At 44.9% G+C, this 24,231-nt stretch overlaps 1 protein-coding gene across 1 annotated transcript; it reads right to left on the bottom strand.

The window, feature by feature from the left end:
* Positions 1-5,167: 5,167 nt before the first annotated feature.
* LOC308045451 (uracil phosphoribosyltransferase homolog) lies at positions 5,168-8,583 on the bottom strand (the record flags this gene model as incomplete). Its single annotated transcript, XM_080352737.1, is given in 6 exon segments — positions 5,168-5,248; positions 5,250-5,275; positions 5,307-5,405; positions 6,183-6,344; positions 7,150-7,246; positions 8,545-8,583. Coding segments are annotated over 6 exon segments (504 nt in total).
* Positions 8,584-24,231: the final 15,648 nt, after the last annotated feature.

Here is a 24,231-nt window from a genome sequence, read left to right as displayed (position 1 = left end):
TTTTGGCTCTTTATTATCATATTAGTGAGATTACCGTCAAGCTAAGGGTGTGTTGCTTTTAAAGTTTGTTGAACCATAAATGATACAAGCCTAACTTTAAATGTAAATGAAGTGTTTTCAGATATTCGCAGTTTAAATGTCCTTCAGACTTCAGAACTTAAAGGCAGCTACAGTGTTCATGCTGGAGAGAATGGAGGGCACAGGGCATATTTCTCATCAGTTTTACTTGCTACAGCACGGGACCAGAAACGGCAGAGGGTTAGAAACTCACTGAGCTGAAGGCCATGATACCAAAATAATGAGTAATGCAGAGCTACCATAGTTTACCTGTATATTCCCCACTTTTTTATTGGTGCAGCTACAGTATTTTACCCGTATGTTCACCACATTTTTAGTAGTGCGTGTACAGTATTTTACCTGTATAGTCACCACGTTTTATAGCGGTACAACTACTGTATATTACCTGTATATTTGTCACAGTTTTAGCGGTGCAGGTACCATTTTTTTCCTATATATTCACCATATTTTTAGCGGTGTAACTACTGTATTTTTCCCGTACATTCACCAAATTTTTAGCGGTGCAGCTACTGTTTATTACCTGTATATTTTCACATTTTTAGTGGTGAAGATACCATATTTTTCCTGTATATTTGCCACATTTTCAGCGGTACAGCTGCCTTACTTTACCCATATATTTGCCACATTTCTGGCGGTGTAACTTCTGTATTTTTCCTGGATGTTCGGCACATTTTTAACACTACAGCTACCATTTTTTGCCTGTATATTTGTCATAATTTTAGTGGTTAACGTACCGTATTTTTCCTATATATTCGCTGCATTTTTAGTGGTGCAGCTTCTATATATTACCTGCATATTTTCACATTTTTAGTCTTGCAGTTACCATATTTTACCTGTATGTTCCCCATTTTTTATTGGTGCAGCTACGGTATCTTACCTGTATGTTCACCACATTTTTAGTAGTGCAGCTACCGTATATTACCTGTATATTCACCATATTTTTAGCGGTGCAACTATCCTGTTTTACTTGTATATTTTCATATTTTTAGTGGTTTTAGCAGTTTTTTCTGGAGGAGATGTAGGTTCCCAACAATATTTTGGTTGAATTACCCAGAACATAAAACACACAAGTTTATTCCAGCTGCAGAAGGACTGATGATACAGCATATAGTTGGAGTGACGGAGAGGTGATACCTAATCCCACATAAAACTTGCTTGCAGAAGGTTAACTGTTATGTTTTTAAAAGCAAATTGGGAGTTGGGAGGGTGAGTTTAAATCAGGTCAGTCCTTTGCATCATTACTGCAATACAGATCCTGCATTGCGGTTGGTTTTACTGTAGGGTCAAAGCATGACCTAACATCTGGTTTGAGTGCTCAATGTGAGTAAAACTTAAAAAGAAAAATCGGGGAGGGTAGATTTAGTGTCACAAAGGACTTTTGTGGTTTTAATGAAGCAAAATATTTGTCATTGGGAAAAGTCGCCTCGTTCTTGACCCACAACAAACAAACCGCTCCCACTTCTGACAGATTCCAGAGGCTGGAGAAGGTTTTTCCCCCAAAGAGAGAGACCCTGTGGCTGATGGTGTTTGTATGTTGCGTCTTGGAAGCAGGCAAAAAATTCTGCTGCCAAAAGTCAATAACTGGGGAGGCAGATGACTGGCGCACAGTTGATCCAGTTCATCATGGAAAGCCTTGTGCCAACAATTGGTGATACGGCTGTTGAGTGTGAATGTTGGCAATTAGTAAATGAGCGGGATGTCCGTTGGGGTGCTCCGGTGGCAGATCTCAGAGAACTGAAGAAACAGGAGATGGTGTGACTGCGACAGAGTGATTTATGCACCAAAGTGAGTCCTGGTTTTTCTCCCAGCCGTTTGTGAATACCAGGCAAGAATAAAAGTGGCTTTGTTATACACCAGTAACCTGAGCAGGGGTTATTGAGCAAATGGGAGGTGCAGCATATTCTACTATTTGAACGGAGGGATAAGATGATGGCCTGTGCTCCTGGAACAACTTCTCGGTATTTTATCACATCTGACAATAATTGTGTTTGTTCATCTCTTTCTTTTCCCCTCAATAAAATACTTTTATTTGCTTATTCTTCCCAAAAGTCTGTAAGATTATCACATGGCAAGCAACAGAGGAATTAAAACGTTATTCTTTACCTCTGTGGGTGAGTTCAGGCTCTTCAGGCAGCTATTTGCTATTTTGTTGGGAGATGAACATCCAACGATGTGCAGATGGCAGCGGGTTCTGCTGATTCATGCTTTCCTTCGGTGGGAAAAACCTGTAGCTGAGGAAAAGTTCCTCCCTCCGTGTAATTTGATGGAGTTTCTTTGCAAATGCCCTCACAGCATCGATCAGCGGCAGAATAAGCTCCGATTTTCCCAAATGACTTAGTGGATTTCAGTATCCAGTTGACATTAATAGCGATTAATGGCCTGTGCACACATATCTCCTTAACAGCTTTGAAAAAATTAGGATCGGTGTAGCAGTGTATTTCAAAAAGCTCGTAGGAGAAAATATATTTGCATAGAGAACTTGGCAATATAGGGAAAAACATCCAAAATCTATAGCAAAAGCATAGTGTAATTCATACTTAAGTGTTTTCAGTTTGCTAATGTTTGTATAGCTAAGGAGAATTATAACACCTTTCCATGGTAAGTTTAATGTCATTTCTTTCAATGAAGGTAAATAAATTTGCTTTAAAACCTCCAGGGTTGTAAAAAGTGGTTATTTGGTAGGCAGTGATAGATGACAAAAATATTGGTGGTTTTGGCTTTCTAAAAAGATATTAAAAGAATTTATTCACAATATAGATAAGTAATAATCCAAATGCAGTGGCGTGAGAAAAATCTGAACCTCTTGGGAGAGCTTCTAAACCTGAAGCAATAAAATACAATTTAAAAAATAAAATTAAAAAAAATACCTGATAAACTCAAATCCTTATATACTCAAAGTATTAGCAGAGCCAGGTACTGAGCAGGCAAATGAAGGTAATTTGCACTCCTGTGCCAGCCTGGAACAAACTTAAGAGGAAACCTAAGGATAAAACCATTCCTAACAGCCTGACTTTGCTCTTTTCCCCGTCTCAGTTCTGTGCCGACGCTGTACTGCCTCTTCTCTTGTGCTGCGGAGAGAAGCCCAGATTTACGTCTCACCCAACCAAGTGTTTTGCATTCAAACAGTATCTCAGGAGGTTATTCCAGATGGTTATTTTTAAATCAGCAGGTCTGGTCTGCTGGAGTTTTAAACAGATGGAGAAGAATATTGCAGCTTCAAGAGGCGTTTTTAATAGTGTGCAGTAATTTGCTAAATTTGAGCTTGATCTTGTTTGTCTGTCGGTGCTGTGCTCCTGGGAGAACTTACATTCTCATGTACTGTCCCTCCACATCCGAGCTTTTAAATTCTCAGACTGCTTGGGGAGCAGGCAGAATCCTAGAATCATTTTGGTTGGAGAAGACCCTCCAGATCATTGGGTCCAACTGTTACCCCACCCCTGGCACTACCCTATGTCCCTGAGAACCTCATCTCTCTATCTGTTCAACCTGTCCAGGGATGGTGACTCCACCACTGCCCTGGGCAACCTGGATCTGGATCTGGAGAGGAAGGCGGCAACAAAACACAGCAGGAGATGTACAGGAATTCAGCACCAACAGAGGTGCTGTTGGTGCCTTTGAAAACTCTGAGTTGCTTGTTTGTGAAGCCAGGGAGCTGATTTGGTGACTCCGTGTGGCTCTGCCCGCTGAGCTGTGTGTCTGAGCCGGGGGCGGCAGAGCTGTGTCTGAGCCGTGGGGGTTTACAGGAGTTTTCTGAGCAGGCTCTTGGCTCTGTGCTGGATTTGGTTGTTCCCAGCCCGGTGGGTCTCTCGGTGCCGTTTCTCTGCCGAGCGGCAGCAGCAGCAGAGCTGCCGAGCAGATGTGCAGGCAGCGTCCTGCCGGCTGCAGCGCCGCGCCTGGGGTGGCATGGAAAATCAGGCTTTGTCTTCTAATGATTGTTAAAACACGTTTTTATGATAACACAGCTCTCCAGCTCAGATTTAGAACCAGCTTTAAACGTTTCCAAGTAACTTACTCAGTAACTTCTCGTGTGATTAATTATGGCTGATGTTTTCTTTTCTCGAAGCAGCTCAGCCTCACTTGGTTACACCAAACTCTTGCCCAGGTAGAAGCAATAAATAGTTTGAGCGCTTCTGAACCACTTCAAATCGATGTTCACACGTCAGGTTTTTGAGAGCTTCGGAATGAAACAAATACAAAAGTTGTGTAAAAACGAGGCAGAACAAAACATGGACAAAATGCGTGTCTGATGCCTGAACGAGCTCCATTTTGTTCCCATCTGGTTACTTGAAAGAGATTTCCCTGCGCTGCACCGGCACTTGTCCTGTTGGTGTTCAGGGCAGTCAGAGGTTCCTCCACACCCTGTGAGCAATGTGGGTGCAGGAGCCGCGGTGCAGGGGGTGTCCGCGCTCTTAACTAAGGATCTGGGCAGCATAAAAGCAGTAATTTACTTTAAAAACTGTTCTTTTAAACCTAGACTGCTATTTACTATTTAAATTGACTTTTTTCCTTAGCTCCTGAAAGAAAGTTGCATACAAGGCACGTGATAAATGCAGGATGCACATAATTCTGTCAAACATGCTGGGGAAATGGACTGGAAAACAGCAATTCCTCAGGCTGGCTGTGGCCACTGCTGAAGGTACCAAAAGAGATAAAGTTTTCAGCCAAGTGCAGAGTCGTTGTTTTAACGTGCAAATAGTTCCTTAAGGGGTAAAATCCATTTCCACTTTCACTGGTGCAGGATGGGTCTGTATGGTGCATTGTGGAAAAGGCCCATAGGGTTTCTCTCATGATGTTTACTGCCAGCCTCTGCCTAGTTAGGTGCTGTAAATCCAGTTGCAAATTCAGGCTATCAAAGGATTAATAAATTAAAGCAGAGAGTGTTGAGATGCTTGACCGTGCGCTGACAGCTTTGTTACTGTACCCGATTCAGTGGTCAGGCAGTGACGAACCAGAGCTAATCTAAGTCAAGTATTTCACCCTTTGGCCAAAAAGATTTTTAAACATGCCCTTGATCAACTCAACAGTAATAAAACGTATTAAAAAGCTCTCTTGTAACATCATATAGTCATATCTGTTTGTTCCGAGTGTGTCAGTCTGTTCCAAAATACTTCTGTCCAAACTGTGTTGGTGCAACAGGATGAACTTCTGTGGTTAAAATGATAATTTTTGAGGAATTCCTGAATGATCGATTTGGCACCTTTGGAGAGAGGGCAAAGGCCTCGACTCACCGTGAGGTGTGGAGAACAGGCTCAGCAGGATGATGACGCTGGGTTGGACGCCGTGTTCTACAAGAACTTTAACAGCCTCAATGACAGTGTTACCAGTACCTAAAAGGGGTAAATCTGAGATTTTAACTGTTTTTTTTCACTCCCTTGGTTGAAGAACCTGTCCTGGGCCACCCGAGAATACCCGTGTTAACGTTGGTGTGTGACTGAATGGTGGTCCGGTCCTTTCCCACTGGGAAACGATCATCTCTGTGGGTATTAATTGTAGAAAACTTTGGTCTCCCGATGAAGGAATTTCATCTCTACTCTGAAACAGCCAGCGCTGCCGGGTTGTAAAGCACTGGAGTCGGTGCATTTTATTAAAGCCCTGAGGCAAGAAAGCTCATCTCAAGTAGTAAAATGGCAATTAAGAGCCGCATGTGTAGAACCAGAATTAAACCTTACACTGGAAAAGTTACTTCATCCTGACAAACTCCTTACCACGCTTAACAGATTATTTATTTTTTTTGTAATATTAACGGTATTTAATTTTAAAATAATTTACTTCTGCAATTTAGTATTAACAAAAAAAGAGTCTTTTAAGAGGTTGAGAAAAATACTGAGTCTTTTCCCATGGCAAAATTTTAAAAATTAAATTTATATCAAGTCTTAATGCTTCAGCCTTTCTCACAGCCGCAGGCTGCCCAAATGAATTGCTCTGCATTTGTGCTTGTGCCGGCTGACTAATACGTGTTCTGGCACAGCCTGATAAATGCCCTGTGACACCTAAATCAAGGAAAAAACCTAATCAAAGGCCCTGAAATTTGGAAATTTTCCTTTAAATTCAGTGCACTCCCTATTCAGATGGGCCGAATGGTACATAAAATGAAAGACACTTACTGAGTATTGGGTACATAAGAAGAACTTTTCTCCTGTAAACGTCTGGAGGAAACTTGGCATAGTAGACTTTCGCTCTTTGCGTCTCCTCGTCACTCTGGATCAGGATTTTTCCTATGCGGATGGACCGGCAGCAGTCTCGTAAACCTTGTTCCATTGCCTCTCCTCAAAATGAGCAGCAAAAGAAGCCAATGACAAAGTGTTACACGCTAAGAAATGGCACAATCAAATAGACAGTCCCCAGTTACTGTGTTGGTGAGGAGTTCTGAAATGGACTTTTTTTTTTTCTCAGTTCTAAGTGTTAAAAACTTGTGAAGCTGTTTTCCTTTTTCATCTGTTTAGACAGAAAAATGAGTCTGCCTGGTATAACAGGTTATTGTTCCCACACACCAGTGCTGAGCTCTCAAAGGCGAGAGCTGGACACAACAAAACGAACTTGTGGGGCTTGGGGAACATCTCTGAGCTCTGCCCAGAGACACCCCGGTGCAAAATGCAGCACGAGAAAAGCTGTGGAGCCGCTGATTTTACATCACAGACACAAAGGTTTCCGCAGAATTGGGCAAAATGAACAGAGACTCTACCACCACTGAGCATTTTGCAATAAAGCCAGGCCCCACAAAAGATGCAACTAAATGCTGAGCCCATCGGGATGGGAGCAAAGTGTGGTATTTACTGGAGCAAACGTGATGCCTCTGTCATGCTGACCACAATGGCAAGCGAAATAATATAGAGTAAGGTAAGTAAGAAGTCTCACTAATAAATCATTTCAAGAAGATGCTGTAACATTATGAAAAGTGGGCTTTGTTGTGTTAACCGGATACTTTCCTTAATGTCATGGTTTAAAGTAGTAGTGGCAATAGAATAAACCTTCAGTTAGTGAGACATCTGCTTCTCGTCTTTCACAGTATTTTTGATTGAGAAAGAGGAACGATATAAGTCTATATGACTATTAATTGGACTGAAAACTCACTGACAGGTCTCCAACTGTAATTGTAAGCAGAAGCAGAAGCATCGTCTCCCTTCCCGTTGGTTCTTGACCCCACATCGCTTAATGTGTGATCAGTGACCTACAAGAAAATATAAAATCATTACTGGTGATCTGTGGGTGCACAGAAGTTGGGGCAGGCCACTGATGCCAGACCTAATCTGGATCACTTAATGAGCTGAGCTTAAGTAAACAACATGTTTTTCCGTGCCACCAGATGTAAAGTCATCAGCCTAAAAACAGAGTGGCAGCTGGACTATGGGGCGGGTGACAAAGTCATAGAAAACAGTGATTCGGAAGAGGAATAATCAGCTGAACATGAGCTCCTAATGAGATGCTCTGGCAAGAGGAGCTAATGCTTCTGTGGAACCAAAAAAGGAGACACCAAGGAAGACAAGGAAGGTTTTATTACCTCAGTTGTGAGCCCTAGGAAGACATCCCCGAGGACTGGAATACACACCTTCATGGGAAATGCCCAAGGAACACAGTTAATTAAGAAATAAAAGGTTAAAGGACACTTTAAATGTGGTCTCTAGGAAGGCACATGGCAGATTTAACTGGCAAAGTGGTGTTTGGGAGCTGGACCTCAAAACTAGGTTGCTGTGTATTTTTAGCAGTGGGGAAAGTTGTCCCCTGAAACAGTCCACCCACAATTTGCTGAGTGCCCATCACTGAGGGATCACTGGAATTACTTAATGTGGTTTTTATTTGTTTGGTTTCCAAAGGAAACACTCTATTTTGAACAAGAATTAATTCAGAGGATTCCGGTGGCCTCCATTAGGTTGGAATTGGGAGTAGGTTATTAGAACAGCTCCTGCTAGATTTCTTCTGAATAAAACCAGAAAGGCTGCGGCTGCAGGCAGGGGTGAGGGGAAGAGGCAGGTGCAGGCAGTTGCACGTGTGCTCCCAGTTAGGTGCAAAGGCCATTTTGGGTAATTTCTCCTCCCTTTTCAGGTTTAGGCCACATCTGTAACAAGCTGCAGCTTTCCAACACTTTATTTTTGCCAGTGTAATGTTACATGTGAGCCACAGCTGCCCCAAGCAGCACCAGCTGCAGGGCAACCAGCATATGCAAAAAGCTACCAAAATGTGCCTCTAACAGTGTTATTGCCTTGTTATTGTTTAGGAGAAGCAAGGACCCTGGGCAGGCTTTGTTATTATCATTTGTGTTGAAAAACTAGAATGGAGGGTCAAAGTCCTTAAGAGAAAAATAGGGCAAAGAGAAAGCGGAAAACTGAGGATGGGGTTGGAGGGAAGGGAGATCGTTCGAGGACATTTTCTTGTTCAGTGTTGATGGTCGCCCCCTTATTTACATCCCAAACAGAGTCTTGGTGGTCACTCACCAATCCTTATCTTCAGGTGTCATTTCTCACATCTCACCTGCAGCTGGAGCGTGTCGGTGACTTTGGGTGCTGACATCTGGTTAATCACAGGGCTAGAGGGGGGACCTGCAGTGGGTTTCTGCATATTCCTTTTTTTCTTTTTTTCCTGCAGCTGTTTCAACAGCAAATGCTAATTCCTCTCTCTTTCTGGGAATTTAAAAATAACTTGCCTAATGAAGCAGTGCTGAGCAGCTCATATGTCCAGACAGATAGGAGTGAAACACTTCAGTTCAGAAAGCAAAGGCGTCCGTGGTGGCAGTGCCTTTGAACAAGTCCCCCAAGGCCCTTTTTCAAATAATCTCAGGACTGGCTGAAATTAATGCAGGAAGAAATTCAGAGAAAGGGGGGAGAATCACGTCAAAGGGCCTGGGACCTGGGAAGACGTTTCTAGGCGAGCTGTAATCAGTCCCATCCTATGACATCCCTTTAGCAGTGCCGTTTAATTACTCCATTACGGGCAGGGTTTGATATATGTGTTCTATAGCAGGGACATCCAAAACATGAAAGGAAAATGTGCTTACAGAATGCTTTACAGAGATCAATGAAGTTCCCTGTCCCTTGTTAGAGCAACGAGAAGCTTAGCACAGTGACAAAACTGCCTGTCCAAGGGCAGCCACCAAAGCACAAGCAGAGATACTTACAGGCTATGGCAGTTTACAGTTTCTCCCTCCAAATCACCTTGCATTGTTACTCATCTTTGGTTTTCTGTCCTCTGGACCCAGGGTTCAGCATCCCCATTTAAGTTGACTCTGCTATGAGCACATCTGCCTCATAGGGCAGGACATGTGAGAACCACAAAGGGTGAACGTCCATATATTTCCAAGCATAGCTGCAAGAGTTATTACAAAAAGCAGTTGGGCACGGTACCCTGGGCAGCAAAATTGCTATGGAAAGGCAGCCAGATACCTGGCTTCTTACTTTGGGCCAAAGCTGGAGTCAGAAAGCCTTCCCCTACCCACTTCTAGCTTTCTTAGCCTCCTGGATTGATTTGCAACATTATTGTGTTCTTGTTCTTTAGGATTAAATCATTTACAGTGCAAGTCCTTGAGGTTTCTTCTGTGGGTGCCATAATGCTTATCAGAGAGCAAATGTTACTCTTTCTAATTTATCAGCTACATTTTTTTTTTCCCAGCTAGATGGATGATTATCGTGTTCTTCAAATCAATTACAATTTTTCTTTAATTGCTTCCGATGCCCTTGGCACTGTGGAGTGACAGGGTCTGCACTCCAGCCCAGGAGGCTACGGGGGTAACTCAGCGACCTCACCTGCATGAGAGGAGATTATTGATCCTCAAAGGCTGGTGGTTTCATGTGGGGCACAGTGTTTGAGGAAAGCATTTGTCAGAAGAGTTTGCCCGGCAGACACTCCTGCTACTACCTATGTTAAGCCTACAAAGAATGTAAGAGCTCTATCATATCCAGAATGTCCACATGTTTTTATTGAATTGTCCAGCTGTAGAATGCAATTCATCATTCCCTTGAACCTTGCATCAAAGATGCCGTACTGTAAAAGGATGAAATGAAGCCAAAGTGGGAAGACTGTGTGTTACTTGGGCTCTGTGCTTGTGTCAGGGAAATGGAAGACTTCCACCACTGGGATGCAGCTTCTAAAAACCCGGGAGCTTCTCTCCCTCTGTACAGACTAATGAATTTCATCACCACTGTTCATCCTTCAGCCAAGAATGTGGCCTGTGCCATGTCCAGAACAACCCGGGCAACAGCATCTTTCCTGTAGGTTAATAGACTTTCCAGACTTGACAATAACGGAGAGATTTGCACGTTTCTGTTCTCAAATCCTAGCCCTAACTTCAAGCGACCTTGACCAAAACTCAAGAAGCAGGAGCTCCTGGGACTTTCAGATTCATGATAAAACTTAAACTCTTGTTTTCAATAATCCCGACATCATAACCCAACTGAGACTGGAATTTCCCACCCTCCAAGAGAGAAACTCTCTTCCCCTCTACCCCAAAATCCCTGAGGGTGTTGAGCCTGTTCATAGAGTGGGTCTATAATAGTACAGCCCGTCCCTGTTGCATCAGGGCGCATTGCAGAGGGGTCATGCCACGCACCCCCCTTCAAACAGAGCCAAGGCCAAACCAGCAAAGCCAGGACCCATCTCACAGCCAGGAGCAGACGATGTCCTTGAGGGACTCGGGTCAGTGCTAAACCTCTGACACAGCTCCAGGTGCTGCCGGACAGACTCTTGCTGAACACCACGCCAGGGGCTCATTTCAGAAAGAAAGATCTTAAATAGTCTCCTTAGCCAATGCCAGCATTTTGCAGCATTATCCAGCAGGAGATGAAGGAGGGATAAATTCCTTAAAAATAATCCTCATGGTGTTAAGTAGTGTGATTAAGCAGGCTGGCTAATTCTCCTTCTTGGTGTTAAACTGTCCTGTTTGTCACTGGTTCCAGCTCGGCCGCTCCTGCCCTGTCCTGTGCCCCCTCCTCTGCTGCAGCGCGGGGCTGGTGTCACACACCACTGCATTAGCAGCTGCCCGCCCTAAAAATGGGCCCGTACCTCTCAGTCTGCACTTTATGCTCAGTCTCTTTACTTTCCTTCAAGTACATCAGACATTTCTGCGTTTCGTCATGATAAATAGCACACTGTTGAATCTCTGGGGCTGCCAAGAAATGCATCTCAGCATAGCACAAATAGAGCTGCCTTTTTTTTTTAATTCCTCCCTTTAGTTTAACTGCTACTGTTGTCCTTAGAAGGATAAATAGGGCTGCATCTTGCTAGCAAGTTGCTCCAAATACATTAGATGAAAGAAAAATATAACATGATGTACTGGCGGCTGTGAAGACTAAATATGTTATATTGAGATAGTCAAGCAAAGGATGCGATAATGTGCTGTTCATTATACAGGTGCACCAGTGCTCACTACAGGATAAAATGAGATTGACTCGTGTGTAGGTCATGTACCTTACACTGCTCAAAACTGGCAGAGATTTTCTTCTCTCTGTGCATCCAAACAGGAGCATGGCAGCCATACCCCACACTCCAAATAAAGGTTTCCCTGATCACACTGGATTGTAGAGGAAGGCACAAAGGATCCTGGTCATCACAGCTTTGGTACCACATCTGAAGACATCTTTTCCATTTCCATTTTTTAAATGCCATAAGTTTCCCTTTCCCCTCCTCTCAAAGAGGAAGAGAGATGTGCAGGTTGTGAAAAGATAAGAAAGACATGACATCTGATAGACGGGTTGGTTTGTCAAGCATTACCCAGGTTGTTTGCTCTAGATCATCATCTGAAGGTACGTTTGGTGATGCTGAGGGACTCTCTGAAGTGGCAATAATTTGATAGGCAAAACCAACTCGCACGAACCATCTCTGCTGCTGCAGCAGCTCATGCTGTGGTTTCAGATGGCAGCACAGGCTGAGCTCAGTGTGGTTCTGTGTTTCCTCTTTTCCTTGATTCCCACACTGCCACTGTTTTGGAGACACTTCTGCCACACAAACTAGCTATAAAATGCCTTCTGCGCCAGAGAACACATCCCTTGAGTGCTTTTCTCTTTGCAAGTGGGTTTGCTGTCTGAAGCTGCCTTTATAGCCACCCACCCCTATTGTTATTTCCATTTGAAGGCTGGAAGCCTAAACTTGCATAATCATGCAGACTAGAAGATCCCTAAATGAATTCCGATGGCAAAGAAAAAGAAAAGGTGTGGGTATAGACAAGAAGAGGTAGAAGTGTCTATGCTTTGTGCAGGAAACAGAGGGATGCCAGATTCAGCATTCCACAGAAACTCACTTGTGTCTAAGTCTTTCTGTCCTCCACGTTCAGGCACTGCGCTGAATGCTCCTGCAGCTAATTGTGGTCACTACAGGTAATTATGGGCTGGCCGTGAAGCCCTGCCACCCTGTCCCAGCAGGACCAGTTGGCTGGAGCACACCATGATCATTTCCATGGGGCAGCACCCAAAGCCGTGGCAGGCTGTGCTCTCCATCTCAGCTACCTGCTCACAGCCAGAGCCATCTTCGCTGTCCATAAGCAGCAGCTATGGGTAACATACATCTTCTTTGCTTGTTTGTTGCCTGCTACCAGCAAAAAGACATAGCTGTCGTTCTGTGAGGATTCTGTGTGGCACAAAAAACCCTCCATGTCCTTAAACACAGAAATGGATGCAGAGCAGATTAGAGACATTTAGGAGAGCAGTGTTACAGCTGCTGGTCCTCTCATAGGGCACCCAGTGGGACACCTCTAGGGTAGGACTGAAATGAGATAAAGCAGATGACATTTTAAGGGATGCTGCAGAATAAACATGTTTTGTGTGGCTTGGATTAGTCACCCCAAACAGCCAGGAGCCCAAAGAGAAGATATAAGAGGGGGTTGGAGGTGTGCATGGACTGGGCAAGAGGATGAGTCGAGATGGCAGACAGTGTGGGGATGGGCAAGAAGCCGCAGGTGTGTGGATGGTGGGCAGGGATGGATGGGACCAACGTCCCGGTCCTCCCACAGCCGGGAGCAGCGCTGTGGAAAACAAAACTTCACTAAGCAGGGCAAGTGGAAAAGGTGAGCTCGTATGGCAAGGGATGAGGCAAAGGTGGGAAGTGAGGACAGCCTTGAGGTAGCGATAGCCAGGTGGGATGAAGATCAAAAGGGAGGAGGGCAAATGGCTGGTCCAGGCCCTGGTACCTTTCAGACATAACAACTATTACTGTTTTGGGAGATGTGTTGAGTACCACCAAACACTGAAAGACAACCTTTCTCGCATTGCTAGGACTTAGGATCCTTCCTTTTTCTTAATTTCCTTCAACCCTTCTGAGTCTTGGCTCCTTCTCTCACCTTTGCATGTGTTTATCTCTTCCAAACGCTTGTAGACAGCTACCACATCTTCCCTCGCATTGCCAACGACTAGCTAGGGACAGTAAAATGACCAAAAAACTGCAAACAAAAAGGCAAAGAAACGAGAAGGGTGTTTTGCTGCCTTGAGCAGTAAAGCACAGTGACTCCTGTACTTCTGAGCTGTGTCACTATTGCATGTTTAAATCAGACATACTTTCCAGGCATGCGGTAGAATAAACATCCTCACAAATAATTCAGATAAGGTTGCAGACCTGTATGTCTTCTGAGCTTCAGAGCACCATGAGACATCAGGGGTGCAGGAAAAGCAGGAGCAAAGTGTCAGTCCCATGGCAAGGTGGGCACCATCCATCTTCAAACCTCAGCAGCCGTCCTACCTCTGTCCCAGCACCGGGATGGAGAGAGCTCTGGAGAAACAGAAAACCAGTCACTTGTTTGCATTAAACTTGTTGAAGCTTGGTATCTTCTATTTTTTTTTTTTTCCCCAATTAGATTAAATTTATCAGAGAGTTCAAAAGTTATGGAAATGGCCCAAAAGACAGGCTGGCAATGCAATTGCAGAAGCTTGCTTTCCTTAGGAAATCAGCTTACAACCCTAATGACTGGAGAAATGGCCTCGCAGCCCATTATTTGGTGGCCATTTACATTTCAAGGTCCCTGTCTCCAATGAGAGAGAGGATGTCTGAATCTTTCCTTTCTCATAATTAAAGCTTATGAGCTGGAGACTCATTTTTAAGCTGTCCCTTTCTCTTGATCTTTAATGCCACTTTAGAGGTTATAACTAATAATATTAGATTTTAATCAACTCAGATTTGGTTGTGGATGCTACTTTCAACTGGAGGAATTGAGTTAACTGCTTCTTGCCTTTTTCCTACTTATATTTTAACTGCATTGTACAAGAATAATGCAGCATCTTCATTCAGATATAGAATTACTCATTTGCTTTGTGTAGAAATCTTCAGCACGTAGTAATCTCACCCATATTCAGCTGAACAGGTAAGCACATACTGAAGTCTACAATTAAAATCCTTAATTAAATCCTTAAATTAAGCACATACTTAAATGCTTTGCTAAAGAGGGATGTAATCTCTGACATGCTTAAGATAAAGTGTGTGTTTAAGTGCTTTATTGAACCAAGGCTTTCACTGCAACACAAACTATAATACATTTGTGAAGCAAAAGCTGCTATAGGTGTAATCCCACAAAAAAACCCCAGTAATTCGATGGGGTGAGTGTGTGTGCATTTATCAACTTAAACCACATGTCACCCATTCTGGCAGTTCGCACCTGGCATTTGATGATGCGTAAGAAAGGACGGTCCCAGTCTGGGTGACTGGCTGAGTTTCGCACAGCTCGGTGGGCTGGGGAGGTGCCGCTGACATCTGAGATTTGGGACAGGTTTGGTCTCTCTGTTGACTTTGGGCGAGTGCGAGGGCAGGAAACAGAAGGCAAACCTGCTCTGCTGCACCAGTCATAGAATGGTTGAATCATTTCAGTTGGAAGAGACCCTCAGGATCATTGAGTCCAACCATAGCACCGTATCAAGCACCGGCACCAGGACACTGGTGGAAAAGGGGATTTATGGGGCGGGAGAAGAGACAGGCTTTGGAGATGGCTTCAGGGCTAGGGCTGGGCCTTTCTGCCAGGGTTTCTGAACGGGATGAGCTGAAGAGTGTACCTGCTTTATCTGCTCACAGGGTGAAGGTGATTGATTTTCGTATGAAATGGCTCTTGTTTCAGGGCCAGGATCTGTTAGCTGGCTGCTGTGAAAGCTAAGTGAAGTTAGGTTTAAAGCTGAGCTCAGGATTGAGTGGCTTTGCTTCATAACTGGGGCCAGAGTGAGCCCCGATGCCTTGAGTGCACCTGGGTCTCCTCCATCCCACCAAAAAATCTGCCAATAGCCCCAGTGCCAGCCTGGATCTGCTCCAGGAGTCTCAGCAGATGTGACATTTGGGGATTGTCAGAGCTACGGCAGGACATTAGCTGGGGAGGTCGGGCTCTTCTGGCAGCAGCTGACAGCAGAAAGGGAAAGCAAAAGGAGGAAAAGCAGTTTTTGTTGTTCAGAGAATAAGGGAAAAGGGGCTGGATCACCCAAATCTCCTCACCCTGTCTTTTGTCCACAGGTGGGTCTGGCACTTACCCAGCTTCAGGTTGGAAGCAGCCGGGTAGGAGCAGCCTGGGCAAGCTCAATCTTGGGCCAAAAAGGAGACAGACACATCCTTAGGCCACAGTCAGGTCCTTTCCCTGCAGACTGGGCTTCGCTAGACCTGGCCAGGGGTCAAACTCAGCAGCAAGACTCTGCGAATATATCTCATTTGTGCCAGAAATGGTATTAAAAGAATATTATGCATTGCAATTACCGTGGCACACGCTATTCCTGCTTCAGCTCCCAGCATCACTTGGTGCCCAGAACAGATGCTGCCCAGCTGATGAGCAGCAATTTGGTATTTTGGTTAAACCTCATGGCCAGTATGGGACTTTGGGCTTTATTTACTGCCTGCTATCCAAACTGAGCTCCAAAGACGAGGTTATTAGTTTCCTCACGCACTTTTCTACCAGAGTTCATCACACCAATACCCAGGAGTGACATACATATTAACGAATTTAGCATTGTGGAAGGGTGGGGGAAGGATTATTTCCATGTTTTAGATTTGGAGTTTAAGTGCACTCACTTGAAACAACCTCTCATTTTGGCTACGTGATTTGCAAAGCCCGAGACTTTGTTTTAATTCCATTTGCAGCAAACCTGCGATGCTGTAGAATTGTAAATCATCATGAAATCAGAAAAGCCTGACTCTGTAGCATATGGGTGTTAGCACTCCAAATCCTTCTGAGAAACAATTGCTCCAGTGGGCAGAGCTTGGAAGTTTAACACAGAATGCATGTGTAATATCTGAGTTTATTAGCCATACCCCCAGTTCCTGCTCCAGATGGGGTAATGCTGCCTGCGTATGGCACAAGGCGTTGCCTGCGGTTTGGCTCTGACTTTGCTGAGATGGGATCCTGGCACCGCCTCCATTCGGGCATCGGTGCAGGGACGGCCGCGTTTACACTGTGTGCAGCTGGTCAGAAAGCCCACAGACACTGTCACAGCACTGCAACAGTCCAGAAACACTGTCATTTCTAGCTTGAAGTACATTTAAGAGATGCGCTTACCAATACCTGACACAAAGCAGTTCCCAGGGTTTTTTATTTGTATCGACTTTGTTTGCATGGAGAAAAATACATCCACAATTTAAACTCATTACCTGACACCCTCTAGAGGCCTCCAGCCTGCAAACGCTTCAGCACGAGCTCATTTTATGAGAATATTCCCACCTGTTCTAACTCGTTTTTGCTAATGAACCCAGGAGGGCCAGCGGCATGCGTGCCCCGGGCTGGTGGCACAGGTTCTATTAGTGAGACAGACACCAGCCCATAGGCATGGGACTGGAAAAAATAGAGTTTTGAGTCCTCGAGATGTGATGTTACCAACTCAGGGAAAGGCTCAGCAGAGGGAACAAATGGTGCTGCAGCCCACCCAGCCTTTTTTCTATTGGAAATGTGGGTAAGGAATCCAGCAAAGGTGCCAGCACAGCATATGAACGGAAACGCTCAGAGCTCAGGCTGCACGCTCTCTCTGGTGTCTGTCCCTCTGTGCAAGACCCTTCAGACTGGATCTACATGGTCCCTATGTGCTATGGAAAGTGAGCCCTTGGGATGCAGCCCAGTGCCCAGTTGGCTGGCACTTCTGAGCCTTTTGGAGTGGTTTTTACTAAGCTCACTGGGCAGTTAAGCAAAGTTTAGGTCGGATTATTTTTCCCAGCGCTGCTTCTCTCACACTCCAGCTTCTCAGGTTTTCAGCACATTGCACATCTTCCCCCGGCATGCTCGGCAGCAAGAGGTGGGTTATATCAAAGGAAAAACCAAGGAAGAAAACATAGAGTGAAAGCTCAGCTTCCACATGTAATTCAACCCATGCCATTCCCCAGTGTGTGAATACCCACATGTGGCCACCCGTGCGTTGCCTGTCATGGGGGAGCCAATGTGGGGGCCCCCAGTGCGCCCATAGGACGGGCCTTTCCATCAAGCCACTCCTGGCATGGCTGGCTCTGGTTGCCAAAGTGAAGCAGGGAAACGGGCTGGCGCAATTTTGGGGAGGCAGAGATTGTGTGAAAGCAGCCCATGGCCATAGGCAGCGTGTAGAGGTGCCAGGTCTGCTTTTGGGGGTTCATTTCCCAACGCCTCACTAAGGGATCTGGGAGCCACTGCAGTTGCTGAACACGACACCAGATTAATTCTCCTCTTATTGTTCCTATAAATGTTAAGCACTAATGAAAGAAATGTTAATTAAAAAAAAAAAATCTATATATTTTTAAGGCATTTTCCACAAGAAAATGCAGAGCATCTCACCGTACCCACCTGCTCTTTCCCAGGAAAAAGCTGCACCGGGGGCTGCCAGGCACTGCTGGGACACCGAGGGGTTGGGGACACAGCTGGACCCAAGGTCCCCACTGTCCCCTTGGCCAGCGTGGCTGTGCCACCTGCCCCATCCCTCCCTGGCAAGGCAAACCAGTAACTCCATCAATTTGAGAAAATACCCATTTTACAATTAAAAATATCCATGTACTTACAAAGCAGAAGCAATCCAAGCACTTTCTCCCACTTCTTCCCATCAGCAGTGGCCCCTCCGCCTCTAATTGGCTTAAGGGTAACGAGCATCAGCCCAATTAAACCGTGATTGGGAGCATGTGTGGAGGGGGCAGCCAGCTCCTCATCTATAGTAGTGATTTGTTTAAAGAAACAATTCCTAATATTCAGTAAATGGCAGTTTTAATTTCTTCTTCATATATGATCTTAAAATGAGATTTTAAATTTTTTTATTTATTCCATAAACAATATAACAAAACTCAGCAAGTTAACAATATGACATTTTCACCATACAGAGTCAGTCACAAATATTTAAAACCTTTGCAACAAGAACAACAAAACCCAAAATATTACAAGAATAATTTACAAGAGGATCTATAAAACAGCAAAGCGCTCACAAATTTTCCAGTTTCCTTTACACAATATCACTACACTCTTTCACAACATCTCTTTTTATTACAAAATTCCCAACAAAAGTTTAATTTTTTTCTTTGTATTTTGGTTTTTAAAACCAGAAACTTTTAAGTATACATCCTTTTATTAACACCCGAAGGTGCAAAAAAAGGGAAACCTCACACATACAAACACTTCACAGCACTTTTCTAAGAAAAATATACACTTACAAAATATTTTACAAATTGGCACACTTAAAAATATACAAGATTTTGTAGGCGTCTTAGAGTGATCCTTAAGAATTATACTTCAATTGACTCTACAGAATATTTATAAAGCTTATTCTAAAAGAAAAAAGGCAAATCATTTCCAAACATGTTAAAATCGCAGTGTAAAATGTGGAACAGAAATGGATATGTTACATTCATAAAAAGGGCCATTTAATAGTTCTTAAATGCTCGAGGTGGGGGAGGGGGGAATAAAAGTTTTCTTTAGCACCATAAAACAGGAGCAACTTCCTAACGAGGTGCCTCTAGTTCTATGGAAGGGAACTCAAGGAGCAGTACATTCACATCTCTGGAGGCAGCAGTCGAAACGCCCCGGCCGGGGCGGCAGAACAGAGCAGCTCCTTGGATTTCTACCCTGCTTCCCACTGGGAGTGAAGAGACAAAAGGAGTTTCACTGGTACCTTTCCTGTGTGTGTGGGGGTGGGTGTGTGTGGTTTAGGTTCTGTGGTAAGTCTTCCCTTTGTGCTTTTGAAATGGACGTTTGTCTATCTAGCGAAGGGTAGTGGCGAATATCAATTTTATTTCTCGTTTCCTTTTGCACCAAGTGTTCAAAGGCTCAGTAAACGTGTCTGGCAACCCAAGCGTCCTGCGAGATGGAGGGCATCCTCCTGCTTTAGATCCCAATTCCCTTAGATGGCTGTTACTCCACTGTCATTAGTGTCACTTGTTTACCTGAGAAACAGATTTGAAAAGCCTTGCTTCTACCACAGACATTGTACTTTGTTTATTTTATATATTTTTCTTTTTTTTTCTTTTTTTTTTTCTTTTTTTTTGCATTATTTCACACGCTGAAGAGATAAAGAGGCACATTCTCACACAGATATCAGCGGCTTGAACCATGCAACTTCCACTGGACCCCCCGGGAGCTGCACAGGCAAAGTCCAACACACCAAGTTGAGAAAGTTAAGACCGAGGGCCTGATCCTGCACCAACTGAAGCCCACGCACCTGATCCCCTTCTCACCTACGCTGACTTCAAAGGAGTTTTTTTTCTGACTTAACGCCAATGGCCGGCTGCCATCCGGGTGAGCAGGAGCCCGGAGACAAGCTCCCACCCAAGTGCTTTGCTAGATTGGGACCTTAGGGAAAGAGGAATATGGTCCAGCAGGTGAAGGATGAAAATGCTTAAAACATCTTTATTTTGGTTAGTGGCTCATTCGAGCTTTAATGCTGAAAAGAAAATAACAGCGATCCTGACTATTTAAAAAGCAAGCCTTGGCTTTTTGTCTCTGCTCAGACCTGGCCTTGGCAGGACAGTGCAGTGCCAGCGAGGGACAGCCCTGCGTCCTCCTCCTCCCGCAACGCCTGCCTAGATCTGGTCCGTAAATCATTGTTCTTGAGCCATTTTTTTAAAATAAAACCCTCTTAGGCTTATAAAAAGAAAAGCAAGATGTAAACCTGGTTTTTGTTTTTTAAAAAAACAATTACTTGAATCCCCATCATGGATATTTTTCTATTTACAAAACCTCTATATGCAAGTACCTCCAGCAAAACTATGGCCATTGGGGTGGGCTGTAGGGTTTCTTTCTGCAAGATGTCCCCTGCATGATGCAGTCACCGCTGGGAAACGGCTGCTTTCCCCAGACCATGGCAGACCTGCGCTGCTGCTTCCCTGCCCGCAGGGACCTCCTGCCTCCAGCCCACAGTGGGCTGAGCGCCAGGGGTTCACGCTGAACTGCCCCGCGTTGTGCTCCTCTCGGACAGATTTTGTGACCCTCCTTTGCAAGGAGATGCTTTCTGCTTTCTAATTTTGCTACTGGTTATAAATTGCCCAAACCGCGGTGTGTCAGCACAGAGCAGCTTAGGAGAGCAGCATCACTGACACTAGTCCTCTCATAGGGCACCCGGTGGGACGCCTCTAGGGTAGGACTGAAACGAGATAAAGCAGAAAGGACATTTTAAGGGATGCTGCAGAATAAACGTCTTTCGTGTGGCTTGGATTAGTCACCCCAAGCAGCCAGGAGCCCAAAGAGAAGAAGCAAGAGGAGGCTGGAAGTGTGTGGGGACTGGGCAAGGGGATGAGCGGAGTGGCAGCCAGTGTGGGGATGGGCACGCAGATGGTGGGCAGGGATGGATGGGACCAACGTCCTGGTCCTCCCACAGCTGGGAACAGCGCTGTGAAAAACAGAGAGTTCACCAATACTGACAAGAAGGGTAAGTGGAAAAGGTGAGCTCGTATGGCAAGGCATGAGGCAAACGTGGAAAGTGATGACAACCTTGAGGTAGCGATAGGCAGGTGGGATGAATTTTAGGAAAGCCAAATTCCAGCTCTTCATGGAATCAGTCAACAAGACCCCCTGGGAAACTGCCCCCAGGGATAAGGAGCAGAACAGAGCGGACAGATCTTTAAGGATGCTTTCCATTGAGCATAAGGGCTCTCGATCCCCAGGTGTAAGAAATCAGGTGAGGAGGGCTGAGTCAAGACCTGCTGGTCAAACTAAAGGCCAAGAAGGAAATGCAAAGAATAACAAGAAGGGCTGTACAGGTATGTCAACCAGAAAAGGAAGGTCAAAGAAAGCATGTCCCTCCTGATGAGCAAGACTGGCAAACGGGTAACAAGACGAGGAGAAGGCTGAGGTACTCACTGCCTCCATCTTCATAGGCAAGCTCTCTTCCCACACATCTTGAGTGGAAAATGAACTGCACAACAGGGACTGGGAGAGCAAAGTCCCTCCCATTGTGAGGATCTGGTTCATGACCACCTACAGAACCTGAACACACACAAGTCCACGGGACCTGATGAGATGCATCCCAGAGTCCTGAGGGAACTTTCTGATGTAGTTGCCAAGCCACTCTCCATGATATCAGAGAAGTCATGGCAGTCTGGTGAAGTCTGGTGGCAACATTGGACCTGTTTTTAAAAAGGGTAGAAAGGAGGATCCTGGGAACTGTCAACCTATCAGTCTCACTCTGTGCCTGGAAAGATCACGAAACAGATCCTCCTAGAAGCTCTGCTAAGGCACATGGAGGACAGGGAGGTGAATCAGGTCAGCCAGCACAGCTTCACCAAGGGCAAGTCCTGCCTGACCAACCTAGTGGCCTTCTACAATGGAGAAACTACATCAGTGGACAAAGGAAGGGCTATGGATGTTGTTTATCTGGACTTCTGTAAAGCCTTTGACACGGTCCCCCACAACATCCTTCTCTCTAAATTGGTGAGATACAGATTTGATGGATGGACTGTTCAGTGGATAAGGAATTGGTTGGATGGTCCCATCCAGAGAGCAGCAGTCAATGGCACAATGTCTGGATGGACACAGGTGACAAGGGGTGTCCCTCAGGGGTCCGTACTGGGACCAGTACTGTTTAATATCTTCATCAATTACTTAGACAGTGGGATCGAGTGCACCCTTAGCAAGTTTGCAGATGACACCAAGCTAAGCGGTGCAGTTGACACATCTGAGGCACGGGATGCCAGCCAGAGGGACCTGGACAAGCTTGAGAAGTGGGTCCATGAGAACATCATGAGGTTCAACAAGGCCAAGTGCAAGGTCCTACACCCGGCTCAGGGCAACCTCTGCTATCAATACAGGCTGGTGGACGAAGGAATGGAGAGCAGCCCTGCAGAGAAGGACTTAAGGAAGAAATTTTTTACACTGAGGGTGGTGAAACACTGGCCCAGATTGCTCAGAGAGGTGGTGGATACCCCATCCCTGAAGACATCCCAGGCCAGGCTGGTCAGGGCTCTGAGCAACCTGATCTGAATGAAGATGTCCCTGCTCATGGCAGGGGGCATTGGACTAGATGAGATTTGAAGGTCCCTTCCAACCCAAACCATTCTATGATTCTATGAAGATCAAAAGGGAGGAGCTGGCTCAAGGCAATTTCCAAATTTTGGGGTCTGTCAGCAGAGAGATCACCTTTTCAGACACAGAGATGGGCCAGTGCCAGACCGTGAGGGATCTGGCTCTCTAACATCTCCCCAGTCAGAGATTTTTGGGGAGGATGTGGGATGACCACAGAAGATGGCAACAAAATCAGAGCAACGGAAGGACTGAAAGAGAGAGCAACAAGGCAGCTGGTATTTGTGATTAACACTGTCCTGAAACACCTAGCTGGGTATTCATGGATTTCCAACATATAATAAAATAGTCAATAGGTTTTATGCCTTATCTTTACGCCCTATTGCACATTTCTCAAATGCAATAAATATTGCTATCTGGTTCCATACAAGATATTTTGAGATCTATATTCATAGTATTAAGCATAATGAAGCACATCCGAAAGAAGGGAGCCAGCAGCCCCTCGTCCTGCAGCACAGGTGGGGACTGCTGAAAAAATAGGGTACGCCAACACCACAGCACTGACCAGAGCTTGTGGTATCTGATGACCCTACGAATAGAAAAGACAGCTGCTGGGGAAACAGGGGAGAGCACAGTGGCTGCAGGCAAGCCAGACACCCAGGGATGGAGCCCTGGCACAGCTCTCCTCCCCAAAATAAACCCTGAGCATCTTCTGGATCTCCCTCCCGCAGCCAGAGCCAGGGTGGGATGCTGCACCCCAATCCTGCTGCTGCAATGCGCGGGCAACTCACTCCAGGCAATGCCAGCGTTTCATTTTATCATGAGATAATGAACTTATAGGATGGATTTCTGAATTACTATTTTTCCAGAGTTCCTTCTTTCATCTGTTAAATAAAATGCAACGCAATTACCGTGCTGTTCTCTGCGGGACTGCAGAGCTGAGCCTAAGCTATACCTGAAGATCTGCAAACGCTAAGAACGTTTTGATTCTAAATTGACACTCTGCAACTCCAGTTCAAGTGTTCAGTCTGCTTTTTTACTAAATTAACTCAAAACCAATTCTGCTGTTCTGCCTGACGTGTAAGTAAAAAGAAACCTGCTTGTAAGGAAACGCGAGTCTAGTCCTGTCCACTGCAAAACGCCACCTCTGTGCTCACCACCGCGTCGAGAACGAGATCTGTCCCGCTGCTATTAAGGCTCCTCTTCCTCACTGTTTGCTATTGCATAACCGTGTCCAAGCCTCGTGCCCCTCTGCTCCCAACAGCTCCCAGTCAGCAGGGCTCTTGCATATCAAGGTTTCATGAGAAATCAGCAGCAAAATGCACAGGCTCTCAGTTGCACAAGGAAAATAGATATTTGTTGGGTTTGTTATTCTCTTGGAGGGCGAGGGTGTGGTGAGTAGGGTTACAAATAAGGCCTTTAGAAAATACATTTAGCATTCAATACTTAGCACTGTCTTAATAAAGTCCAGGCATGTATGATCCGGCCCTGATCAGTGAGATCACAAATAGCTCCATTTATTTATTTGTTTTTTCTTATCTTACAAACTGAATCAAAGAAAAGGTTCAGAGTTGTATTTAAAACTAAAGAATTCGCTTTTGAAAGTTCAAACTATATTGGCATCGCAAGGTTAGACATTTAGGAAACACCAAAGCTATGATAGGAGAGCAATTTGACAGGCTCAGCATTGGAAATGTTTAAGAAACTACTCAAAGGAAAAGTAAATAGCAATAAATGTATGAAATGTATTAGTCCTGTTTTTATAACTATTTTAGAATTTATCCCAGGTTCTTATAAAATATATAAAACTGAGATACAAAGAATTA

The sequence above is a fragment of the Nesoenas mayeri genome (genome assembly GCF_963082525.1).
Source record: "Nesoenas mayeri genome assembly, chromosome: 13".
Classification (NCBI taxonomy): Eukaryota; Metazoa; Chordata; class Aves; order Columbiformes; family Columbidae; genus Nesoenas; species Nesoenas mayeri.
This window is presented reverse-complemented; position numbering and strand designations above follow the sequence as displayed.